Source organism: Phlebotomus papatasi, chromosome 1 (assembly GCF_024763615.1).
Source record: "Phlebotomus papatasi isolate M1 chromosome 1, Ppap_2.1, whole genome shotgun sequence".
NCBI lineage: Eukaryota > Metazoa > Arthropoda > Insecta > Diptera > Psychodidae > Phlebotomus > Phlebotomus papatasi.
Window position 1 is genome coordinate 33,900,052 of NC_077222.1, and position 26,369 is coordinate 33,926,420.

At 32.6% G+C, this 26,369-nt stretch overlaps 1 protein-coding gene across 1 annotated transcript in view; it reads left to right on the forward strand.

Annotated features, from left to right (window-relative positions):
• The window catches only part of LOC129804510 (serine protease filzig), a 43,641-nt gene that overhangs the window by 12,090 nt on the left and 5,182 nt on the right, over positions 1-26,369 (forward strand). The window contains exon 2 of the mRNA XM_055852291.1: positions 26,187-26,349. Within this exon, the coding sequence (XP_055708266.1) occupies positions 26,187-26,349 (163 nt within the window). The remainder of the gene's footprint in view (positions 1-26,186; positions 26,350-26,369) is intronic.

A 26,369-nucleotide genomic window follows, 5' to 3' on the forward strand; every position in this document is an offset into this window, starting at 1 on the left:
GTTCATCATTTTGTAGGAGTCCTCCAAAGGACATAAAGACATATTTAAAGGTTACTTGGCATTACAGGGATAAAAGACACTATAAGCCTCCCAATACATTAAAAAAAAAAAGTAAACCAAAATAGTGGAGGTAAGCTACGGGGTACCCTTTAACGACACTCGCGAAAATGTCCTACGAACTGATACTCAAACTGCCTTATCTTTATCTTCATCTATAAATCTTTCGTATACCTCAATCAAAGACAAATAGGTGTTCTTAGAATCTAATTGCCCAACTGTGTTCTCGATCGTCATTCTCTCGATCTGAAGACGCACTAAAGATATTTCTTATGCATTCCCTCCCACTTAAACCTCCTCCACCACCACCCACTTGATCCACCAAAAAGAAAATGCTTCCGATACCCAGCATCTTCATCATCTCATTTTGGTCTTTTCACCATTTCATCTCTCCTCTCAGGTCTTCATGTTAGCATCTCTTAGCTCATCGGCATGGCTAATGATGATGCCCCTGTGAGATCCAAAAAGGTAAGTGTGCAAGACAGAGACAGAAAGAACGAACTGAAAAGATGCTGATGACGATGTTTGTGGTGTCTGTGAGTCGTGTCTTAATACATTGAATACCGCTATAAAGTGTACCAGTGGCCTAATTTCCTCGAATATAAAAAAAAAACCGACTATATATACACACATATCTTGGACTGAAGAAGTAAGTCGCGATTCCAATTGGATTAAAACAATATGTATATGTACATTCGCACACTCAACCCGCAATTCTCTTGAACGCGCGCGTTCTGCATTTCTCATGCAGCCCCAACATCATCCACCCATTGATTAATACTTCTCAATCATAATTTTATAGTCAATTAATAATTATTGCGCTAGCTGGCAGATACATACCTATCATGAATTAGGAGAAATTCCTTGTTAGAATTTGAATGAATTTCTTATTTGTAACTTTTATGTGCACAAAACCAGATGATCAAGATCACTGATTGAGAGGTGTAGGCTTTTATGTTGAGGAAAGCCCTCAGTCCATGCATTTAAAAAGCATTTACAGGGTCAAGATTGAACTGAATTGGGTTAAATAACTTACCATTTTTGGCATAACTGACAAGATTGTGATCTAGAGGTGATCTCAATGATCCTCTGGATCTTTCTAGGGAAGTTTCTCTTGCAGAAGAAACCTACCCGCCACAGAAGAATAAATGAAGTGGAAAGGACTTCGCATAATACTCGCAAATATGAACGTACAATTTTGTTTTGTGTAAAAATAAAACCGATATTAACTGGTTTAAACTTGGAGAGATTTTGAAAGGCAAATTTTGTCTTGCCCTTAAAAAAATCCAAAGGGAATTAATAAAGGTTAATAGCGTATATCGCGCACATTATTGAAGCGTCGACCTAGACAATACCACCTGAGCAGAAGTAAAGTCAATTATAGGGGAAACTGGGGCACCACCAAACACTGCAACTTTCAATCGGATATTGGATATCAGAGGATATGATCGATAGGAATTTATAGGCACGATAGGGATGCTTGTCCACTGAAGGAATGATCGAGATAGTCCAAGTAGTTTAGAAATAAAAATTACTGTTTGGTGGTACCCCGGTTTGGTGGTGCTCCAGTTTCCCCTACTCATAGAAAAAAAAGTTCCATAGCCACAATACGCTATTTTGATATAGAATTTAAAAAGCTGAGATTGTAAAGAATCTCAGTTAAAAGCTTCTATTTGTTTATTAATTATTATTTTGGTATTGAATCCCAAGGAGATTTTGGAATTCAGAGCTTTGTTTTCAAAATATTTTAGAATTAATTCGTATTGACTTCATCCAATTTTAATTCTGAATTAATTTTATTTTTAATTTTATGGTTACTGATCTATTATGCATTGTCAGATTGATTTCGTGGTAGTGATTTTATATTAATTTATGGTTTTGTATTCAGTTGATATTGAATTCGAGGATATTTTCGAATTTATGTTGGAATTTCATGGTATTTGCTTATCCCATTGTGGTATTGGATTAAAAATACCTTAGCATAAATTTTAGGACTTCATGGTATTTATTTTAACCTATTGCAGTATAAATTGGAGTGATATCATTTTGCAATTTATTTTTCGGACACTTATGAATTAGACTTAAAACTGCTTCGTATTAATTTCAACCCATATTGTGTGATACTGGATTTAATTTAAAAAAAAAAATATTGCTTTTGTTTAGAAGATTATGGGATTGATATAAAAAGTTCGCGGTATTGATTTTACCTCATTATGGTCATTGTATGAATTTCAATAAACTTGAAATCAGGGTTCTCTGACATTTATTTTCGGAACATTGTCATATTACTTTTAAACTTCTTGGTATTGATTTTATCCCATTTTGTGGTATTAGATTAAGGACATATTAGTATTGATTTACATGACATTGTCTTATTGACTTTAAAACCTAAATTAACTGTGAAAAATTCAAGATCTTTTGGTATTGGTATTTAAAACACAAATGGAGTGGACTTGAGATTTCTTGGTACTTAAATAATTTAGAACTTTACATGGTAATGGTATTGAATTTATAATATTTTAGTACTGTTTACATATAAACTTATGACATTGATTTCCAGGACGTTATCGAATTGACTAAGATATTGCGGCATTATCTTTCTGTCATTGATTGTGGTATTGAAATCCCAACAGTATGGTATTCATTTTAGGATACGTTAACACTGATTTTATTCCATTGTGGTATTCGAAGAGAGACTTTGGTATTGATTTTAACCAATTGCGTTGTACTGATTAGAATACACTTAAAACATCTTGGTACTTATTTTACAAAATTGTATAGTATTAAATTTAAAAAAATTCTGGTACTGATGTAAACTTGTGGTATTGATTTTCAGGACATTGTCAAATTAACTAATATATAATGGCATTGTGTTTCTCCCATTATTTGTAATATTGAGATTATCAACATTGTGGCATTCATTTTAGGACAATTTGGTATTGATTTTATTCCTTCGTGGTATTCGATCAAAGAGACTTTCGTATTGATTTTAATTGCGTGGCACTGAAAACAATTTGGTATTGACTTTTACAACATATAGATGGATTAGATTTAAACTTAAAATTTTTTGGTACTAATTTTACAACGCTGCGCTGTATAATACTAAAGAATTTAGAAAATTTTGGAACTGATATAGACTTGTGGCATTGATTTTTAGAATTTTGTCCAATTGAATAGGATATTATGGTATAACGTTTCTCCCATTGATTGTGGTATTGAAATAAGAACAGTATGGTATTCACTTTAAGACATTGTGGTATTGAATTTATCCTTAAAATTCCACAAAAATATGCGGGCCATGAAAGAGTATGGTTTCTATATATGTAACTAATTCAAAATCAAGGGATTATATATATTGCTCACTCTTGGTATTAGAGCAACATTGGAAAAAAAAAGTCCATTCAACAGGTGGCATGAACTTGAAAATGGAATGACGTTACCTTGACTCAACTTCACTGCCACTCAAGCATCTCCCTTCCCCCATTCTTCTGACTCTCTTTCTCTCACATTTCTCTCACTATATGTTTTAAACTTCTTCCCGCCGAACAACACAACCGTTGATAGTCCCGCGCAAGCATGAAAGAGTGTTGAGCTCTTTGCTGCTGCGTCTTCAGTTGGACTCGAAAATCCATCGTGGATGGTTGTTTGTCTTTTGGAGTACCCCACACATGAACCACCTCATCCAACATCTCATCAACTCTAGTGCCTTGTGCAAGTGTCCTCTAATTACTGTTTAATTAAACATCTCTTTCTGTAAGATGTTGGTGAAAAAGAGGAAAATTATGTGAAACTCCACAGACAAGTCACAAGAGTTTTATTTAACCGAAGAACGAGAACAACACATAAAGTGCAATAATCCAATTTCTTCTACTCTTCTCTCATTGCAATCATATTAACCCCCACGTACAATTTCCACAAGAGATTTTGCCCTAAATTTCTCTGTGAGTGATGTTGGGTAGAAATTTGTGTGTCATATTTTGGTGGAACTATTAGATGTTAATTTGAAGTTTATTTTGTATTTTCTTCGTGTACTCGATTTTTCCCCCATCCTCTCTAAGCCAACATAGCAATTTCATACCTCTAAGTTAAGAAATTATTTTTAAAAATTAAATTATTTAAATCAATTGTTTGATAAGTGGGTGAAAAAATTGTGGTGCTTTCAAAATGTGGTTCTACAAATGGATTTTGATGACAATTCTCCTCAAAAATTCAATCCCTATCAACGGATTAAGTACAGTCAGCAATGATCGTGGTAAGATATACATCAGAAAGCATCGGATATAAGAAAAATATGCAACTATAGGATCGTTATTAAAAAATATATATATTGAATCAAAGTAAATATAATAAATTATGTCAAAACGGTAATACATTAGCATTCCTTGGAGCATAAAATTGTTGGAAGTTTGGCACACATTTTATTCACCAGAAAACAATATGGATTGAAGACACTAAACTCCAACCGAGAAGTTATAGAAGAGAAACATAATAGTGGAGGAAGAAAATCGTGAATCGATAATTGAAGCGCACGAAAAGCTCCATTCCATAATGATACACGCCAGTGTTTAGTATTAATAATCTCTTATCGTTAAAATTTACACGTATACTAGACCTATTAGATAGCTTTATCGTTTCGGAATATAAATGCAATTCTCTTCCAAATCAATTATCGAATTATTAAACTTAAAGATTTTGACAGCTCATTAAAACGTATCATCTTTTGACAGTTGCTTGTCGCGCCATCTTCACGTGATTGCCATTGTTTTTTTTTTTTCAATTAAATAGCAACATTGCACTTATGATGTTTAATATCATTCATCAAGACTTGATGATGTCATAGACACAGTAATCTAATTATAATTTTCCGATTTTTTAATGTCAAAATTAATGTTCGGATTAATGCCAAATGTTATGGTATTTATTTTTCAAAATTGGGATAGAAATTTTGTCTTCTTTACAGTACCGATCTTGAAACAGTTGAAACATTGTTGGATAGATTTTCGAATATGTGGTATTCATTTTAGAACACTATTCTGAATTTAGTACTTTGTGGTGTTACATTAAGGACATTGACATTGTGGACATTGTGGTACAATTTTTGCCCATTTATAATATCGACTTTAAAAAATCGTATCATTGGTACTCGGATTTTATGGTGTTCAGTTTAGAACATTGTCGGATTGATTTTTGTGCTTCGTGGTATTGATTTTAGAGACGATCGTGGTAGTTATTTTATCGCTTTTACAATGCCATTTTCAACACACTGTATTATTGGTATACAGTTTTCTTGGTATTCATTTTAGAACATAACCGAATTTAGAATTTGTGTTATTTCTTTTAAGACATTGTGGTACTAGCTTTAATTTATTCATGGTATTGGTTTTAGAAGAGTTTGGTAGTTATTTTATCGTTTTTACAATACCAATATTTCAGCACATTATAGTTTGGTATTCAGATTTCATGGTATTCGTTTTAAAACACTACAAAATTGATTTTAGTACTTTGTGGTATTGGTTTTAGAAGAAAATTGTAGTAGTGATTTTATTCCCTTTACAATACCGATCTCAGAACATTGTAGTATTAGTATTCTGGTTTCATGGTATTCATTTCAGAATATTATCGAATTGACTTTAGTACTTCGTGGTATTGCTTTAAGGTAATAGAGGCACTGATTTTTATTTATTACTGCTATTGATATTAGAAGATTGTAGTAGGGAATGTTATTTTATACTTTTCCAATACCAATCTTAGACCATTGTAGCACTGATATTCAGGTTTCATGGTATTTATTTTAGAACATTATCGAATTGACTTTAGTACTACGTGGTATTGCTTTTCAGTCATTGTGGCACAGGTTTTAATTTATTCATGGTATTGGTATTAGAAAATTATTATAGGAGATGGGATTTTATACTTTTCCAGTACCAATCTTAAAACATTGTAGCATTGGTATTCAGGTTTCATGGTATTTATTTTAGAACATTTTATCGAATTGGCTTTAGTACTTCGTGGTATTGCTTTTCGGCCTTTTCGGTCATTGTGGCACATGTTTTTATTTATTCATTGGCATTAGAAAATTATTATAGGAGATGGGATTTTATCTTTTTTACAATATCAATTTAAGAACATTTTAGTATTGGTATTCAACTTTATTGGTATAAGTTTTAGAACATTGTCGAATTGATTTTAGTATCTCGTGGTATTGCCTAACTTCCATAACATTTATTTTGCCAAATTATTGGGATAGGACACTTGTAAGTCTACTGGAAAAATTGGCCTAGTAAAAATTTTTCCCACTTTTTTTTTCACCAGTCCAAAAAATTTGCAATGGAATGTTTCTAGAAGTGTCTAATCTTTCCAGTTTTGAATTCCACATGTCTAAGAGTCGTGTTAATCTAATAAATCTACTCTAGAAGATTTTAGAGCAAACTTCTAATTAAAAAAAAAAGAAAAAAACCTACTGGCTTCAATTCGCATTTTCTTAGGTGAAATTGCGGCCCATAGAGCAACAACAAACAGATCAGACAAATAAGAACAAACCCCACAAGTTCCCGATATGCTTCACATGCTCACAAGACTTTTTATACCATCATCCGAGAGTCTTTGAAGAAAAAAATCAAACAGACGACACGGAAGAAGACAGCAAAGGGAAAATTTTATATATATTATATATATACCTCAATACCGTATGCAATATCAAAATAAGTAAAAGTTTTAATGACAATAGCAACCTTCATTCACACACCAAAAGACCCCAGTGGGAGAAAAGTATTTTTGGGGCTTCTGGGTTAATTGTCTGTCTCTTCTGACTGACTCTGCCCCGCAAGTGCCAGTTGGACAAATTGTGCAGAAAATTAGTGAAATTTCACATTCAATTAATGAGGAAAAGGAGAAGAGTTAACAAATCCCAAGACCTTCTTCAAATATTCAATTCCGGTTGAATCCATTGAGGAATTTTTACAATTATCTCAAGCACAAAATCTCATTCTCTATCTCTATCACTCTCTCACTCTTGCTTTGCATTTCAATTTCTATGAGACCCCATGAAGAACACAAAAAAAATTATAATCATGTGCTTGATTTATTTCTAGGACACTGACTTGCTTATTATAAATTTTTGTGGATTAATAACACCATCATTGATGTTTTCAATTGGCCTCAATTTAATTCACTTTTCATCATTTTTCTTACATATACTCCCATTTTCCCCGCATACGAGATCAATGATCTTTCCTCCTTATGCGCGTTATAATCATTTTGAATTTCTCATATGAATGATAAGCAAAAACTACCGCGAAATCTCACCAAATTGCATCACTTTCTCGAGATTTTCAGATTAATAAAGGGTGTTTCATCTCAAAACGTTATACTGATTCGAAAAGCGAAACACCATTAGAAGTTTCTTTTTTTACAGAAAATTATCATGACTCTGAAGTCAATTGACTTATCGTGATTTTCAAACTTTAATAACCGACATCTGACAACAAAAAATCATAACAATTGTAAAAGAAAGCTAGAAACGATCGTAAAATATCAAGGTGATTAAAAATTCTCATATTAAATTGTACCATCAGAAAGTGGGGAAAAATAAAAAGTTAAACTAATAAATGAATGCACCAGAAAAATTTTACACCTAAATTCAAATATAAAAAGTAAGGCGGAATGGATTATTTTCAGAACATCTTAATTTTAAAATTGCAAATAAAATTTTAGAAATGAATACGAAACACTATAGGGGAAAGCGCGCTACCTTCGGACAATTTATGCTTCGCACAAATAATTTTTTTCAATGTGTTATAAATAAATTTGGCCTATTAAAATATTATATTTTAATACCTAGTACACTGCCTCAAATTTTCAGAAAAGAGCTATGGGTGAAATCCATAAGGACCATAGAGAAAAAAGAAATGAATCGTCCGAAGCTTGAGTCGTTCGAAGGCAGCGCGCTTTTCCCTATTTTATCTTCTTTTCATTGAACTACTTTAACAACATTTACTTGATATTCCAATTTAAATCATGAATACATAGCAAAAAAAAGTCTACAATAATTTTCGTAGGATTATTTTTGCATCAAAAATATTACTGTAACTTTATTTTAAGATTTATTTAAACTAAATTCGTGTAAGCAACTAATCGTAATGGATACTTTGTGTAAATAATGTTTTTTTTACACAAAACATACACGATCCTGTATAAATTTACACAACTTCTACGTATACGTTTTACACCTTACGTTACACGTTTAAGTAAAATCTGAATAATTTTGTGTAAAAAAAACACACAATCAAAAATATGTATAAGGAAATTTAATGACCAGCGCACAATAATTTTTGTTTGTAAACATGTTTTCAAAATTTCTAGTGAGAATGAGCGAGATGACTAGATCTAGATCTCACTCACTCTCATTGAAATGTCAATAATATATTTACTAAACAAAAGTTATTGTGGGTTGAGCATAATATCCAGCGCACAATAACTTTTGTTTTGTAAAAATGTTTTTGATATTTCAGTAAAAGTGAGTGAGATATAAATCTAGTCATCTCGCTCACTCTCATAGGGAATTCTGGAAACATGTTTATAAACAAAAATTATTGTGCGCTAGGCATAAAGTTCCCTTGAATAAACAAGCATGAATAAAGAGAAGATAAATTAATTAGATACATTAATTCATCAACAATGTCTAAGAACTACGATTCCGATATTATGCGAAAATGTTTAGTTTTCTACGTCTACCGCCGTCTTAGCATTAGGGACCAACCTCCAGAGCAAATCGGTGGAAACAGTATATTATAATTCAAAGCTTCTACAAACTAACCTCTCAATTCGGAGAAAAATCTTGAAGCATAAATCCTTAAATCAGCGTCTTTAAAGGCTGATTAATGTCAAATTAGTGTTAGTGTAAAATTTCTTTAAACCTTGAACCAAAAATGTAACAAACTTCATAATAACGAAGCTGAAATGGAACTGTGATACGCCTTAGGTTTTCTTTGATTTTGAAGCTGATCAGACGACCTTTTAAATATAAAGTGGAAGGTGGAAATTTTGGGGGTGAAAAAATCGAGGGATTATATATACTGCTCTCTCCGTGGAGTTTGAGCAGTAAAATATATGTAGCACGCTCCTGGCAAGTTTCCTGAAATTTGAAGCCACTTTCTCATACTTCGATTTAAATTTATATGAGATTTTTTTGCACTGGCGACCGTTACACTATAACAAAAAAAGTGAGATGTTTTTCCGTATTATAAGATACCTTTCCGTATGAAGGAATAAATATACTAAATTTTTGTTCAAATACATTTTTTCCTCGGAGCACTGTGAACTGAGTCCGAGACCAATTTAGGAATTGGCTTCAAATAGCTCCATATAAAAAAATTAACTTGTTATATGCTTGATTATGTAGCCTTTAATGGGGAATCGTGAATCTTTAACTTTTACACTAAATATTCAATTTAAACCTTTAAACGATCTTTATCCCAAAGTTGATGGGTAGGTGTAAGTACATATCAAACAAATCTTTCAATCCGTTTTATTAAAATAAAAATCCCGACTCAACGATTTTCTCAATTTTGTAACACATTAAAATCTTTTAATATTTAAATATCAACAGACTTTCATACAAGTTTTCGTGTATACAAATCAACTTGTAATGTGCAATTGTAATATACAAATCTCAAAAAATTGTCTCAGAATTAAGTTTTTAAAAAATATAAATATTTTTTAAATTTACAAAAAAAAAATGAAACACCCTTTTGAACACATTATTTTGAAGTGATCCCCAAAAGAAGCTCATTGACTCTTTCTCCATAATGTAGCAATTCGTTCTTTGGAAACAAATTCATGTACAAAAGTGTCTTAAAGACAAATTGTCGGTAGAAAATATCGCATTATAAATGTATATCTTTTGCAATAATTTCAAGTAATATATGAGAACGGAACATTTCTCTGATTCCGTTAAAATGTATTAGCGTAGATGTATAAGAAAAAAAATTTATAGTATGTCCACAAGCACATTGGTTGCTTCTTCATCATCTTGTCCAACAAGAAATTCTTGCAATGAGCCTTCTTCACCACGATTTTTCCCCCATTGGGGACTACTCTGTGGTCTTTTTCGATTTCTATACCAATACATTCACAATACCGGAAGATCATGTGTATTATGCTAGCCATTTGGAGAGTTTTCTTAAAACATTAAAACAGACACAGCATCATCCATATGAAGAATCCATATGAGAAATTGCAAATGACTGCAGAGGAATGAAGTATTTTGTAAGAATATTATCTGATAGGTGAGATTTTTAATAATCTTCATCTACTATAAAAATCCTTATAACATTTCATATCTCCCGATTGGGCTTAAACTTATCCAAAATGCTTCTTGCAACCTCAATCATGAATTGATGGAAATTTAAAATATTTTCCAGCCGATCATTCGGAAGCAATTCACCCGGACTTATAAAGCCGATTAGAGGTTGTTAACCAAGTAGAAGGATTACAATTGGTATGAATGAGAAACAAAAGTCACACCCAAAATTCTAATTCCACTCCCATACCCCTGACTCGAGCTGTAGGGGGTCAAATACATCTTAAAATTACTCAGTTCTAAATGTCATAACCTAGATATCAAGACTACTAATGAAAAAGATCTTAAAATAACAATATAGAAGAAACTGGGTTAGTTACAAACACTGATTTTTATGTCTCCAGTACTTCAACTAAGACACTCAATGGGTCAAGTGGTAGAGCACTGGCTCTATGATGCAAGTGTCCCGGGTTCGAATCCCCTTTAGGTCACCAGGAATTTTTCTGGCGTTAAACGTGTTCGAATTGCATCCAGTGAGCTTCTTCACTGCACTTGATTCCACGGGCATAGGACTGACAACCTCATCCCGTACAAGAAAAATAATAATGCGTGTCTAGAAATCCCCTTGCGGGAAGGCCTAGTTCCTTAATGGAATGTTGTGCCAGCATTATTATTATTATTATTATTATTATTATTAGTACTCCAACTTATGTCGACCATTCTTCAGTGGGCAAAGATCCCTATAACATCTATGAATTCATATAGGTCTCGTCTTTAAATTAAAATTCACAGTGTTTACAACTACCCCAGTTTCCCCTACTCTTAAAATTTTGTAAAACCACCTTTAAAAGAGCACGAAACACAAAACTTTCGTATTTTCGAAGTTTAGTATCACAAATTATATGGCTTGGATTGGGAATAAATTGCAATTGTACATGGAGCGCCAACTGCCATACTTTAAACAAGAAAAAAAACAAAACCTAATCCTTATTTAACTCAAAGTACAAGGGATCGAAATTTGAAAACTGTCCGGACTATGACTCCCGCAGTTCTAATTGATTTGACTGATTTGAGCATCTGAACGGGAACTTTTCGATCCGAGTTCAAAAAGGAGTGATAAAACGTCCCATATTTAGCGAAACACTCGAACTAATGACTTAAATGCACTACCATAAGCAGAGTAGGCTCGCTGCTCGCTTATTAAATGAGTACTTTTGCATCATTTACATGTTCACAACCAATTTGAACCGATTTATTAAGCATCCGAAAAGTCACCAGAAGAAGCTTACAACAGATATAATTAAATTTCGAAGAAAACACAGTTATAGGTACATCCATGGCAAGTTCCTTTTTTTATATGGAGATTTTTGAAGCCAGCTCCTTTACTCGACTCACAGAGCCGATTGGGAAAAGTTATTTAGACAGAAATCTAGTATATTTATCCCTCCACAGGGATCAGTAACTTCCAAAAAAGGAACAGTCCCCGCTTTTAAGTTCTTTCTCGTAACGGTTGCAATTGCAAATGCACAGAAATTCCCATACGTGTTTCTATGTAAAACTGTGCTTTGGCTTCAACTCCACATGCCACATACCAGGGGGGTGGTTATAGGTTTATAACCGGTTCCTAACTAATTGAAATCGGTTGAGGCTTGTCAGAAGTTCCAAGACCTTTCGTACGAACCCAAACTTTACACCAAACGGTGAAGGAATACTCTCTCTAAAGCTTTTTTTACCTTTGACCTTGAAAAACCGTTATTAAGTATGATTCAACGGTATTTTCGCATGTGGACAAAATGTCCTACTAGGCCAATCTCTATCATATATACGAAAATGAACAAAATAATAAGATGCGTCTTCGGTCAATCTTATAAAACATGGTTTGGTGTGGAATATAGGGAGCAGTATTTTTCATTCTAGACCTTAAGTTCGGAGAACTAACACAAGAGGCGTTATAGATGAATAAACCAAGTTCCATAACCTATAACCTTTTATATCTCAATCCTCGCGCAGTCGATAAGATCAAACCCTTGCTTTGGCCAAATTATGGAGAACATCCCTAGTTTAGTTGCAAATCAAATTTCCATTAAAAATCTCTCCTACGATAAACTTATCTAGCCTTATCATTGGTTTTGCAAGAATATATCTATTTTGTACGCATCACAGAGCATTTCACCTCCATTATGCTACTGTTTGATGATGATGCTGCGGCACAGAAATTGCTCACTAATCCGTTCTCCTCACTTGATCAACATCATTCAACCACCTGATAAATGTTCACTGATATGCTGGATGCAAGATTGGTTATGTTTGCGAAAGTGCGGTATTTTGCCATTATATTGAAAATTATGCAACAATTTCTCTTGCAATCACCATTGCCGCTTCATTGACTTTGAAGCTTTGACGAGTGAGAGAGAAAGATTTGACTTTTCCATCGAGAAAACATTGACTCTTTTTCACTTCATATTGTGCTGAATGAATTTCGTCATTTTACTTTCGTCCAAATAGATTCCCACAAAACTCTCTCAACTTAACTTTATATAGCTTTGCCGGAAGACTTTGCAATTGAGATGTTCTAGCACACCAAAATTATCATTTTCATCTGTTCAAATTCATCGACTAATTCTTTTTTTTTTTTTCGTGAAAATTCCCCAGTTGTATTGAATACCCCGTTACGTATCGGTAGATTTTTTCTGCTTACCTCTTCCACCACGCGTATGATAATGAATACACCACGAACTCAGTCCTCAATAGCAGCCAGGTATCAAAGTCAAAGAGCTACGCGTCACCCGGAAAAGAGATCAAACAGTAGAACTAGAACTTCAATGTAACCCAAGATTTAAACTAAGAATTTCAATGAAAAAGATAGTAAGAGAACAAAGTGTCTATAGCACGTTTCCTAAAGTGATAATTAAATTAAAAGCAATAAATGACCGGAAGTGGGTTCAAATCGAGAACAATTCTTGCAAATTTCTTCATAAAACACTTTTTTTTTAATATGACAACTGTCTTTCCCAGACAATCAATTAGCGTCTTTTGCATATAACATCCAATGAAAGTGGAACGAACTAATGTCTCAATTCGGGAGATGGAAGAAGGAAACAAAAGTGATTAGATATATTTTTTTGCTTTTAAATTTAGCGACATGTGCAAATTTGTGCTTAACACTTCCGTCGTTATAAATAAGATCACTTAATTTAATGCAAATTAACCGATTTAAGATAAAAGAATTCAAATTAGGTGCAAAGTATTATAAGATTGAATGCGCATTCTGAAGATAAGGATCTTGCTCGTGGAACTGCCTATCTCAAGCACTTTAAACGGATGAATGATTCCATAACATCTCACAGAGTTAATTAATTGCGATTTATTAATGAAGAGATCAAAAGCTCAATCAGGTGATACTTTTGACAGTTTTATTTGCACACACAAACACTAAAGAAAAGAGAATTAGATTTTAAATAATAATAATAACATTTAAGTAAATATAAAATTCTAAATTTATGTTCATACCCGAAATTTCACTCTTCTAAAATAAAAGTAAAACTTTATTTTGAATGCTAACTTTATGGAATATGAAAACTTCACATGTACCTAAAGTGCGGATGACTTTATCCCCTGCGGGTGACTTTGATACCCCCCTCTTCGTAAGCTTTTCTATATTTCTGGAACTCAAGGATGGTCTTTATCAGTCAGACATGGTAGATCAAATCGGTAAAGACCATCATTAAGTTCTAGAATCCAGAAATAAAGAAAAGCTTACGAACAGGGAGTGTCAAAGTCTGCACTACTAAATTACTAAATTTCAACAGAACACAAAATCTTACACAATATTTTGTAAATTCGAAAACTACGTTTTCTTCACATTTATGGACTAGATTCTTTTGGGCTAGACCTTTTCTGCGAAAATGTTCTTTGGTAGGTCACCAGACGTAAAGCAAAATCCGAAGAAGATGTAAAGTTGTATTAAATCTCATATGAAGTCAATTCATTCCTCTTGCATTGACTTTATAAGAAAGAACATTTAATAAATCTCAAAACCAAAAAAGACTTAAATATTCCATTTAAGTCAACTGTTTAAAATGACTTCATTAAAAAAAAGACAAATATTTGGGTAATGTTGGCTTAGCCAAGGAGTGCCTACACTAAGAAAAAACCTGAAAAGTGAAAACAACCCTATAGCAAAGTTGAATTAACTCTACGAATATCCATGTAATTGTTACTCTTTTTCATTGTAAATTTTAGTAAATAAAGTTGAAACAACTCTAGTTGCGAGTTGAACAACGCGAGTTGAATTAATTCGTCAGATATCGATGTAATTTTTACTCTTTTTTTATGTAAAATTTCATCTCGACTGAAGTATATGCTTAAGTGTTTTCGTTTTAAGAATATACTTCAGTCAAGAAGATTTTTGTATGACAAAGTTCATATGGAACATCAACTAGAAATATGCCTAACAGTGTTCATGAAGACATGTGCATATTCAAACGTGATATTTCGCTCGGAACATAGGGAACTTGATGTATAATAAATATAATAAAGATATAATATAATATAATAAAGAAAATGATAAAATAAAAAAAATCATAAAATTGCAAAACATATTCATTTTGGGATTTGAAAGAGTTATTTTAACTCTAAAAAAAATTTTTAACTCTTGAAACGAGTTATTTTAACAATTAAAACGAGTTATTTAAAGTCTTTACACTCTTTTGTCTTGTGAATTTAAGGAAAAAGTTAAAACAACTCTTCCGAAGATTACACCTAAATGGAAGTGAAATCAACTCTTAAGATATAGTTAATTAAAAATCACGACGAAAAAGAGTTAATACAACATCGATTCGAGTAAGTTTTACTCGATTATTTTTCTGAGTGTATCTACAGTCCCCTTATTATAAACTTATAAACGACATCATTCAGGCCAATTTTGCGATAAGTCAAAAACATGCTTTTAGAGGCGATGGAAGTGCTAGGGGATAATTTGGTTAAGTTAGTTCGCTAGAGAATGTTGACTTGTGTAAGGGGTCACCGAAGGCCAGAAAACAATATCTCTTATCGTTTGAACGACAGGATGGTGAGAAGTTGGACAAATATTTGATTGTATATACTGCTCTCTCTCTTAGAGTTTAGGCAGTAAAAAGATGCTGTAATACTCGAATTCAAAATTCAAACCTAATCTAATCTTATTTTCTCGTTTTCGTTTAAGGGGTTATGTGGGTCTTGAAAACTAAAAACACAGCACATTTTCAACATTTCTTCTTTTTTTAAACATAATGAAACATATTTAAATTTGCTTATAAACATATAAAACAGCATTTAAACTATGTTTTCTGAAAGTTTCTTAAAAAAAAATTTAAAAATCAGCCACACACTGAGAGAAATCCGAAAAAGCCAAAATAACATTCCGGAAATGTTAATTTTACCCTGCATTATTGATCCGCAATCGGTGTAAATATTACCCTTTTTAGGTGTATTATGGGTTAAAATTACCCTTTTTCATGTCAATTTTACACTTAAAAGGGTGTAAAATTAACATTAAAAAATGTTGATATATTTTTTCACCTAAAAAGTGTTAGTTGTGAGGAAAAACAGTTAATCGCACCCTCTTTTTTTTCTCAATGCAAGGATCTGATTTCTGGAAATATTCCTTTTTAACTTACTTAGGCAAAAAAACAAACAAAATATTTACTATTAGTAGATGAGGTAACCTCATACCTGAATAGTTGATTTTTCACAACAAAAGTGAAATTTGTATTTTTGGGAGAATTTTTTTATAAAAAATTACGAATTTCTGTGTATTTTACATCACTTTTCATGTTGTAAAATAGCTTGTGATCAAAGAAAAATAAAATCCTTCGTTCAACTAATAGCTTAATTTATCTGCTAAAAGATAATATTTTGTTATTTTGACAAATCTATATATTTTAAGCATATATTTTGAGAAATCATGACCACCTTAAAGTAAATTTTATCATAAAAATGATCCCCGAATTTTTTTGATCAAAAAAACTTCATAAAGTGAAAATTCACATCCCTTTCCCTCTTATAAGGTTTGCATACAGTAGACTGTCGCTCAATCGGCTCTTTTTCAATCGGGTGAAGAATTTTGTTGTCAATTTTCACGTTTGATTTTGAAGCAAATTTGTTCAAATTCGCTATAATTTATCTTGTTTTATCATGATAATTTATAATTGAATGTTTTTTGTGGAATTTACAATGACTTTGACGCCCGAATCTCTCGATAATTTGGATGACATTTTGCCCCATATGCCCGAATGAGAGAGAGCCTACTGTATCTCTATCCTACCACTTCACACTCTTTTTCTTTTTTTTAAACATCACACCAAATTAAATTTAGTCCAGTCCAATTTCAAGACCGAAAGAGTGGGATAGTCCTATGCAAATCTTTTGAGAAAGAAAGAAAAGTGAATGTTGACTATGAAATTTTTCTGATCTAAAAGGTGTGCCGGAACCATAACGACTATTTTTTTTTAAATGAAAATTTCAGAAAATAAAGTTTAAATATTATACTTTCATATAAGAACTTAAAACAAATATTTCTTAATTATGTCGAAAAAAAAATATTTAAAAAAGGCAAAAAACAAACGATCAGTAAAAAGTTCTAAATGGACAGTAAAAAATTAAAAATGAACAGTAAAATATCTAATTATGATCAGTAAAAACCTTAAATCTTTACAAAAATGGACCTAATTTATATATTTAACATTTAAAATAGTTCCATATAAAGTGTAAAGCCCTTTATTTTCCCTTTGCCAAGATTTGGACGAAAATATCACTGTTTCAAAGTTTTTTGTTACTGATCAATTTTAACTTATTACTGCTCGTTTATTCAATGCCTTTAAAAAATGCTGTTTTCTTCGTCTTCGTAGCCCACGTAACCCCTTTGTAAGACAGATTTACTCACTAATAAAGAAATAGTAAATAAGTTTTTTTTTTTTTTAAAGAATCGTTTGAAAATTGCACTGAACCTCAAGTCTGAAATCCGTATAAGGAAACATAGCCTAGAAAATGATGCTTTTACTTGAAACTTTCTTGAAAGTAATCAAGATTAACTCAGTAGAGCAAAATAGAACTTTTATGGCTTATCATCTGTTATGGAAATTGTGTTACTTATAGTTAGGAAAAACGAGAAAAGCCAATTTTTACCAAGAAGCGTTTTCATTAAATCCTTACCATTTTTCATAATCGTTACTTAACTGTCGATAGGTTTTATATTTAATTAAAAAAAAACTCACAGTGAAGGTTTCAACGTTATGTAGCGCTAGTGTTGAATGTAACCACAAAATAAAAAATAAATAAATAAACTGTACCTATCTTTGTTTCCCTAGGAGAATATTTCGAAGCTTCGGATGACGGAAGTTTCGTATTACTCCATTTTTTCCTATGATTCTTAAGAAGTTATGTGGGTCGAAAGAACTAGAAAATGACATATTTTCTCTATTTTTTAAACATAATAAAACAAAATGTTATTTTAATAATGTTATTTTCTAAATTTTCACTTAAATTTCTCTTTGATCTAATAATTTACTCTAATTAATTATTCTAATTCGTATATCATAAAAGCAACCAAGGATTGAAATTAAAATCAATGTTCAAATAAAATTTTCCCATAACACTACTAATATGGAAAGCATTTGCATCTAACAAACTTTATTAGAATTTCCAGTGAAACATGTCAACTAACTTCGGACATTTTACAGTTCAAGTTCAAGTTCAACTTTGAAGAATTTTTTTACATAGTGTCTCTAGGCAATAAAAGTTGTAGTAATTATTTAAATTTACAAACCACAACGTGTGTAATTCACAGTGACTATCAGTTTTTTTCATGTACCAAGAGCACTCTCAGTAAAAGTAAATAAAATTCTTGAGGTATTCACCTCTGGGTTTATGCTTTAGAACAAAAACTGAGCACTTTCATTGACATTGAATCTTAACAAGCAAAAAAGATCTATTCTGAAAGTACATTATTCTTAAGTTTGCCAATATTCTTTTTTGCTCTTCACCTTCCATTCAATAAAGTGAAAAATATCTGAGAAAAGAACTTTAATTGTTCTACTGTGCATGGTCAGTGAGAAACTTTCCTTTAAAAAAAGACAAGAGGACGTTTTTTTTAGGTGTTTGTTGTCTACCTCATAGAACCTCTTGAAAGATCTCTATTTATGACCTCATCCGGCCAATTTTTCACTTTCTTCCATGCTTGATGTGCGCGAGTACCATGAGAGAGACACGTGTTTGAGAAGCTTCTATATGTACAAATCAATCGACTAGCGAAGAGCTTTTAACAAAAACACCCACCCACAACGACTTCCATCTATTCTTTTATATGTTGAACATATCATTCTACCAGTTCCCAAGTGCATTGTTAATCCATTGCATCGACTTCCATTCTTCATGTGCCTTCTTAAACCATCTCTCCGTCCAACTTGGAGAGTCATTGAGAAATCTTCTCTGTCAGTGTATTGTCAATCTTCTTCTCTTTGCCAGAATCACTGACCACCTCATCTCTTTCTCACTCTTCCCCAATCACCAAGATCGCGACACAGTGACTTGGCGAAGAAGTGCTAAAGAGAGTCAGAGACATGCAAAGTATCTCTTCCAGTGTGTGTGCAATCAATTCATTCCCGTTATGTCCTGAATTCTTAAGTAGCAGCAGTCTAAACTGGGACACCAACACATTTTACCCAAACGCATAGCAAAAGACATGAAATTAAAGACAATAACAACATACAGTGCTCTACAGACGAAGAGACTTGAACTTCATCGAATGATCATTCTCTTACCCAAAGGGAGTGTGGGGCAGATTTATAAAAGGGCATCTTTGCGAAGGGATAGTGTCAATTTTCACGTGATAGAAACGAGCTTTAGGGAACATTTACCTATCTAATGAAAAACATTTATTTGGTGAATTTGCCGAGATACCGGGAAAGGGACTCTCGAGGTACCTATTTTATGAAATTTATGAAATTTCAATTAGAGATTAACCCTTCCACGACTCCAGCAAGTTTACGAAAATTTTACCTATTTGAAGGTGATAATAATTATCGAAAAGGACAATTTGGTTTTAAAAATTCACAAAGTTTATTGAATGAAAATCCTTAAGAAGATTCAACGTAGTTCTCACTTGGGAAAGCTTTGACTCAACTTTTCTTAAAGAAAGCTGCAATGTTGCAGCTGATAATAATCAAAATCGGAAGAGGATTGAATTTTTTGCCGATTTTTTTTAAAAGAAACTTTACAGGAAATATTTTGAGGATATTAAGAACATTTTCCATTCGACTTTTGATCAATTTTCCGAAATTTCATCAAGAAAAGTCTTCTTGATGTCTTAATCAAGCTTTCAGCTCACGAAATCCATTCGGGGTTCAATAAGAAAATTTTAGTTGGAAATGTTCTCATTTTTAAAGATAAATTTTTAAACCGAAAGCTTGAAATTTTCCTGAGGAAGGAAGTTTTGAACGAAAATTCAACCTACTTTTGATAATTTTTTTCCCTAAACCAGGAAAAAAAGTAAAATTCACGCTTTGAAAAAATAATGAAAAATAGAGCACCAAATGGTAACAGATTTGTCGAAGATAATTTTTCTCTATCTTAACGAGAGATGTGCTTAAATTGAGCTAATCAGTATTGAAATTTTCTGTAAGCCAAATATTCCAAAAATAGATCTCAAAATTTCATTATTTTTTATTTTACATAATCCTTCCTCGAATCCCTTGAAACTTTGTAAATTTAAGAAGGTTCATGAAGGCTATCTATAATAAAAATTTGAAGCCTCAGTCTCTTTTATTTTAGAAAATAGTGAGTATTGAAATTTTCGTTTTGACAAATTTTGCCCCAGTCTCCCCTACTAAAATTTAAAGAAAAATCGTGTAAATTTCGAAATATAGGAAATTGAATTTTCGTAACTCGATTTTTCGATTAATCGGACCTTCGATTAAATCGGATGAAGTTAGGGTGTCAGTAGGGTTGAAGTACTCCACGAGAGTATTAAAAAAAAATTTAAAAAAAGTATCCAAAACACCAAAATTTTTCAACTTTTTTTTTAAATTTTTGACTACTTATAGCTGGGGTTAGGGGATTTGTGAAACTTTAATTTTTTTAATCGAAAACTCTTAAAGCCCAGCAATAACATACCAAAATTTGAAATCGATCGATGCCATAGGGGCTAAGTTATTCAAAAAACAAAATTGGTAGTGTTTCAAAATGGCGGTAGGGGGTGGAAGGATGCCTGATGTCATCAAATTCTAGCCACCTATCGATATTTAACCTTTGCCGAAAACCGCTTGTCGATTTGTCTTTCCGTTTTCTCTCCAGAAGCGTTTGTACTCCGGACGGAACGGATGGGACGAACAGACGGCCGTCCACGAAAATCGATTTTTAGCACACATGATATTCGTAATCTGAGTGTCAAAACGTGTAAATCCAAAAATTGAGCGCGATCTGACGAGGTCGGATTTCACCTAGGACCACAAAAGCTGAGATTGTAAAGAATCTCCGCTAATACGAGCAATTAAACCCAGTCTAGAGTTCCGATTTAAGTTAGAATTCTTCTTTCTTCTCAAAAACTATCCCACTACAGTAGACTCTCGCTAATTCGGCTCTTTTAAGATCGGGCTACTTTTTAATTCAGGCATCAGTTAAATTAAAAAAAATGTTTATTGACATTTTTTAAGTTTTCGAATAAAGGTAATATTCTAAAATTTGGCAATGTTTCGCCTTAGTTATGATGTGATTTTGCATTACAAAGGGGGTTTCATGAAATTTACCATAAATACGAGTATGTAAACTTAGTATGACCATGCAGAAGAACAAAATATCGTTTCATTTCAAACAATTTGATGCCCGAATTTCTCTCTACTTCGGGTGACATTTCGGTCCCAAATGCCCGAATTTGAGAGAGTCTACTGTATTCCTTGAAATTGTCCAAGAGTGAGAGATATTCGAACATAGTAATAGTCTGATAAAATAATCTTTTTTATCAAGAATCAATGGCGAATGATCAAGCTAGTAACATTTAAAAAAAATTAGACCTACCAGTATTAGGTGAGATTCTTAACAATCTCACCTACTATAATCCTAACAAAATTTCATGTCGTCCGATCGACCTCAAACTTGGCCAAAATGTGTTTCAGCACTTCCTGATCACGAATATATATGTGGCTATTTTACGTTCCCGGCCGGCCGGCCGCTCTTTGGAGCTTAATAGCTCCTAAACTAAAAGAGATATCGACTTGCGGTTTTCGGCAAAGGTTATATATCGGGTGAAAATTGCAACTTGGTGCATTGACCCCCCATCCCCCACCCCTCCTTCCGCCATTTTGAATACCCCCCTTTTTTTGTTTTCTCAATAGCTCCGCCCCTATGGCATTCAGCGGACTCAAATTTTAGTATGTTATAGCTGGGCCTTAGAGCTTTCCATCAATACCAAACTTAAGGTCCCCCGACCCCCCTGACCCGAGCTATAAGGGTCCAAAAAAAATTTCTTAAAATGGCCATAACTCCGGTTCTAATTGTCAGAATTTAAAAAGTGAGGGCTTTTTGGAAAGCTCTCGTGAAATGCCACTTCCCCTTCTAACATCGCAAGTTCATAAAACCACCGCTAGGGGCGCTTTTTTTAAAAAGAAAATTTTTAAATCTTAAAAGTTAAATAACTCAAAAATTCCATTGTGCATCGGGCTGAAATTTTAGTATGTTGTAGCCGTTGATTATACCTATCAAACAAAAAAAACCTTAAGTCGATCCATAACCCCTGACCCGAGCTATAAGGGGTCAAAGTTCGAACATTGACCGGCCTCTATCTCCGGTTTTAATTAACATAGCGACCTAAATTTTACCTTTTTGGTTTCGTCTCAATGAGCACTTTCAGATGGAAGTTCAAAAAGTCACCACAGGTGGCGCTGTGATAGCGTCAAAATTCATCGAAATTCAAAGTCACTTTTCTCAAAAACGGCATTGTGCAAGTTAATGAAATTTTAGTATGTTGTAGTCCAGTCTAGGACGTTTCCAAAATGGTGCGTATGCACGCTGTGGTTTCAATAGAACCGGAGATATGAGGGGTCAAAGTTCACGAAATTCAAAAAATCATATCTCCGGTTCTATGTGACCGATTTTGATGAATGAGGGCTTAAACGAAAGATCTCACCAAATGCTACAACTTTCTAGAATATTTGAACTTCGTGGGACCAACACCAGGGGCGCCACAGTCGAAAAACCAATTTCAATATCACATAACCTCAATTATCTCGACTGTCGCTGAACCGATTTTGATGATTACTTCAACATAATTGTAGAGCACATTTGTCTCTACATTTCGTCCATACATCATTTTCCACTCAGACTACGCTATCACTCCGATTTTGCCGTTTAAGTGTGAAAAAATTGATTTTTCCCATAATAACGCTTTGAAATCACTCAGATGCCAATTTGACTGCCTCTACTCCACCAAGACACTTAAAATAGGGGTTTAAATGGAAAGTCCCGCAAAATACAACAATTCTTTGATATAGTTGAAGCTCAACAAATGACTACTTGGGGCACTCTGGATGAAAAAACGAGTTAAGAAACAAAAAACCTCGCTTATCTTGGCTTCTGAGTAATCGATGAGTTCAAGTTCTACAGCAAAATTATAGAGAACATTCTGGACTATATTTCACCCATATATCACTTTTCTGCCAGTCCATCCAAATCCTTGATATTTTGGTTTAAATACAAAATTTGTATAATTTCACGAATTTGATTCAAGATAACTGAATGGCGTCTCCCAACTTCAGCTCCAAATCGAATTTGCATGCACTCCGAGTTAGCTCACGTTAAGAATCTCACCTACATAAGCCGGTTAGGATTATCTGTCCCTTTAATTTATTTATCTAGTTTCTACTAAAGTATTGATTTTAGTTATTATCTTTGTTGTATAACTGTCTCAGACAAATTCGAAATGTGTGAATAAAACTTCCCCACTTTCCCCTAAAACTTTTAAATCCAATCTCTGAGCACTTTCATCAGAAAATTTTCCCTACAAATGATACACTATTCTTTAGAATTTGAAACCTTCATTTCAATACCAATTTGAAGAAAATTTATAAATCTCATTTCAAAGATATAATCATTTCATTACAATGAGAAACATCAAAAAGAATAATACTAGGTATTGAAATTGTATTTTCATACCCCAGAGTAGCAAATGTAAATGTAATGTGTTAGGTGTTTAAAGTAACAAGACACAGATATAAGTGAGAATGAGAAGCGTGCGCCACAAATTCCATTTAATTTCAATTCCATTTATTATTCTCACAGAGATACCCAAAGAGACTCTCTCATATAAACTTCACATGCTACAGAAGAAATTGTCACTAAAAGTGTCAATATTGTCTCAGATGAAAGTTGTGAAAGAAATTTTCTGTTTAAATTTCGCAATGGTTCAAATAACTCTTCAATTGTTCCGGAAGTATTCTATGTAAGACAACAAGGTCTTTTTTAAAGCATCACTTGCCATTGTTTGTACACTGAGAAGAAATTGTGTTCTGAAAATAAGAACACGATGACAAACATTTTATGAGATCATAAAAAATGGATATGTGCTTTTTGCACATTTAAAAAAAACTCCAAGAAAAAGAAGGGTGGGATTTGAAATTTAGCACCTGACTGTACTAAATCTAAAACTAAAGCTACACGTGATAGATTTTTAATAAAACGGTAAATTACTTATAAAATTAATCAATAAAAATTATGAGTTTCCCATTTTTAGTGTACTAAAAAATTAAAAACTTACATTTCACTGAAAAGTAATAAAATTAACAAAGTAATAAAATCTCAACCACTTGACAATTTTAGTACAGTTAAATTTAGCACATTATATGAAAAGGATACTCGTACATACAAAAGGAAGCAAATACATAATTTATTAAAATCACCTGGCATTTTAAAAATATTTTAACACTTTCACATTTTAGTACAGGTTTTCCCAATGATATTGTTTTTTCCTAAATAAAACAAACACAGTTTATACTCTTAAAAATTAAAAAAACCCAAACTAATCTTCAAATTCGTTTTGAATGAAACGAAGTAAAAAGATAACTAGACTAATTACGTGTCACTTATTAAATTATTACAGTTTTTCAAAATATTTGATAAAAAAATAATTTAAATTTAGTACTAAAACAATTAGTATATAAAACTGCCTGATTTCCCGCTTGCATAAAATTACAATCATTACATCTAATTACTTTGTGAATATAAAAGCAATTGGAGCATAATAATTACGCTACCAAATTCGAAATATCTCTGACTAGTGTCATGGACCGAATTATTTTACCATTTTTTTTTAAATTTATTAATTTAGTTGGATTCAAGAAAATAGTAATTTACTTCTATTTTAATTTTGTAAATCAATGCAGTTTTACAAGACAAACAGTTTTTCAATTTAATCATCATCATCATTAGTTTTGGTTATTTTACTAAACCAGTACTACATAATTTTTAGTACAAATAATTTTAGTACTAAAAACAAAAATATAATTTAAAGATTATTTGCGGATTTACCAATGTAATTAGCTGCTAAATGATAACTTTCACTTCCTGAACATATTGAAAATGTTATCGATATAGAGAACGAAATAAAATTCTAGCCAGCCCTGCCACACAGAAGTTTGAGAACGATTTCATAAAACAATTTGCAAGATAAATTCTAAATGTAAACTATAAACTGCAAATACTAGACCCTGTTCCATACTTTCTACAGAAATTTAATAAATTCAAATAAATTCAAATGAAATACCAATAACAATCAAAAACTTGCTTCCCAATAACTTTCATTTACAAAGAAATTTTGAAAGAGAGTTTTTATTCTCTGGAAAAAAAATTGTAGACGATACCATATCGCCAAAATGTCTAACTATTTTGATTAATTGCTTTTTAATTGCTTCTCTCTAAACCTATAAATCTTTCACTATAATTGAATATTGCCTGAGTGAAAATATATTGTTGGACTAAATAGAATTGTGATGCGGTGGTCTCTCTTGGAAAAGGTGTCACTTTATGTCATCGTAATCACCATCTGAGTCATCAATGCATATAAGAAGTTGCGATAAGAGAAATTCTCTTTGACATGAGATTGAATTAAAATTGAAATAAGCCTCAGAGATATTTTGCAAGAGAATCAATTTCCTGCGAGACAAATTGCAATCTTCATGATGCCAGCAGAAACAACAACAAAAAACAAATGTGGAACATCAATGGAATTCCTTTGACCAATCTTCATTCTTTCATCTCATCTTCATTCAAAAGACCATTTCATCAGCATCATTGTAATTATACTGCCAAAAATGGAGAGAAAATAGTCAAAATAAGATGGTGTAATTGGTTAATTAGACAAGATTACGATAGTTCAGAAGAAATGATTGGCAAGAAACAAAAAAATTGTAAAAAAAAAAATATAAATTGGGGTCGATTGAGTACAAAATTCACTCCAACTTTCTTTAACCTTTTTGCCATTCACGTATCAGAAAATTTTCTTTTCACGCAGAGAATTCTAGTTTAGAAGAGATATATACACAATTTGTAAATTCTTTGCACAGATTCCAACAATGGGGAACGCCCGCACGTGAAATTAGAGAAATTAAAATCAACGGATGGGAAATAAATTGACCAAGAGTGGATGTTTGTGGGTCAGAATCAGAAGTCAATGAGCCACGAACTTGTGCAAGATCGTGACTCAGTTGCCAATGTTTGAGAAAGGGGAGAGCGAAAGAGTGTCTTTACTTTGAGACAGAGGCACCAATTGTGTTTTATCATTTTATTTTTCTCGTGTCACTTGCAGAATCGAGAAAATTGTTCGGAGGCTACAGAATCACACCGAAATTCTGCAAACCATCCAAGTCACTGCCCAAAGATGATATTCGAGCGCATGGTCCCACGATCTGTATGTTCAACCATGAGTGTACACAGCGACAGGGACAAGTTGTTGGTGCTTGCATGGACGGGTTAGATTTCATCATTAGAA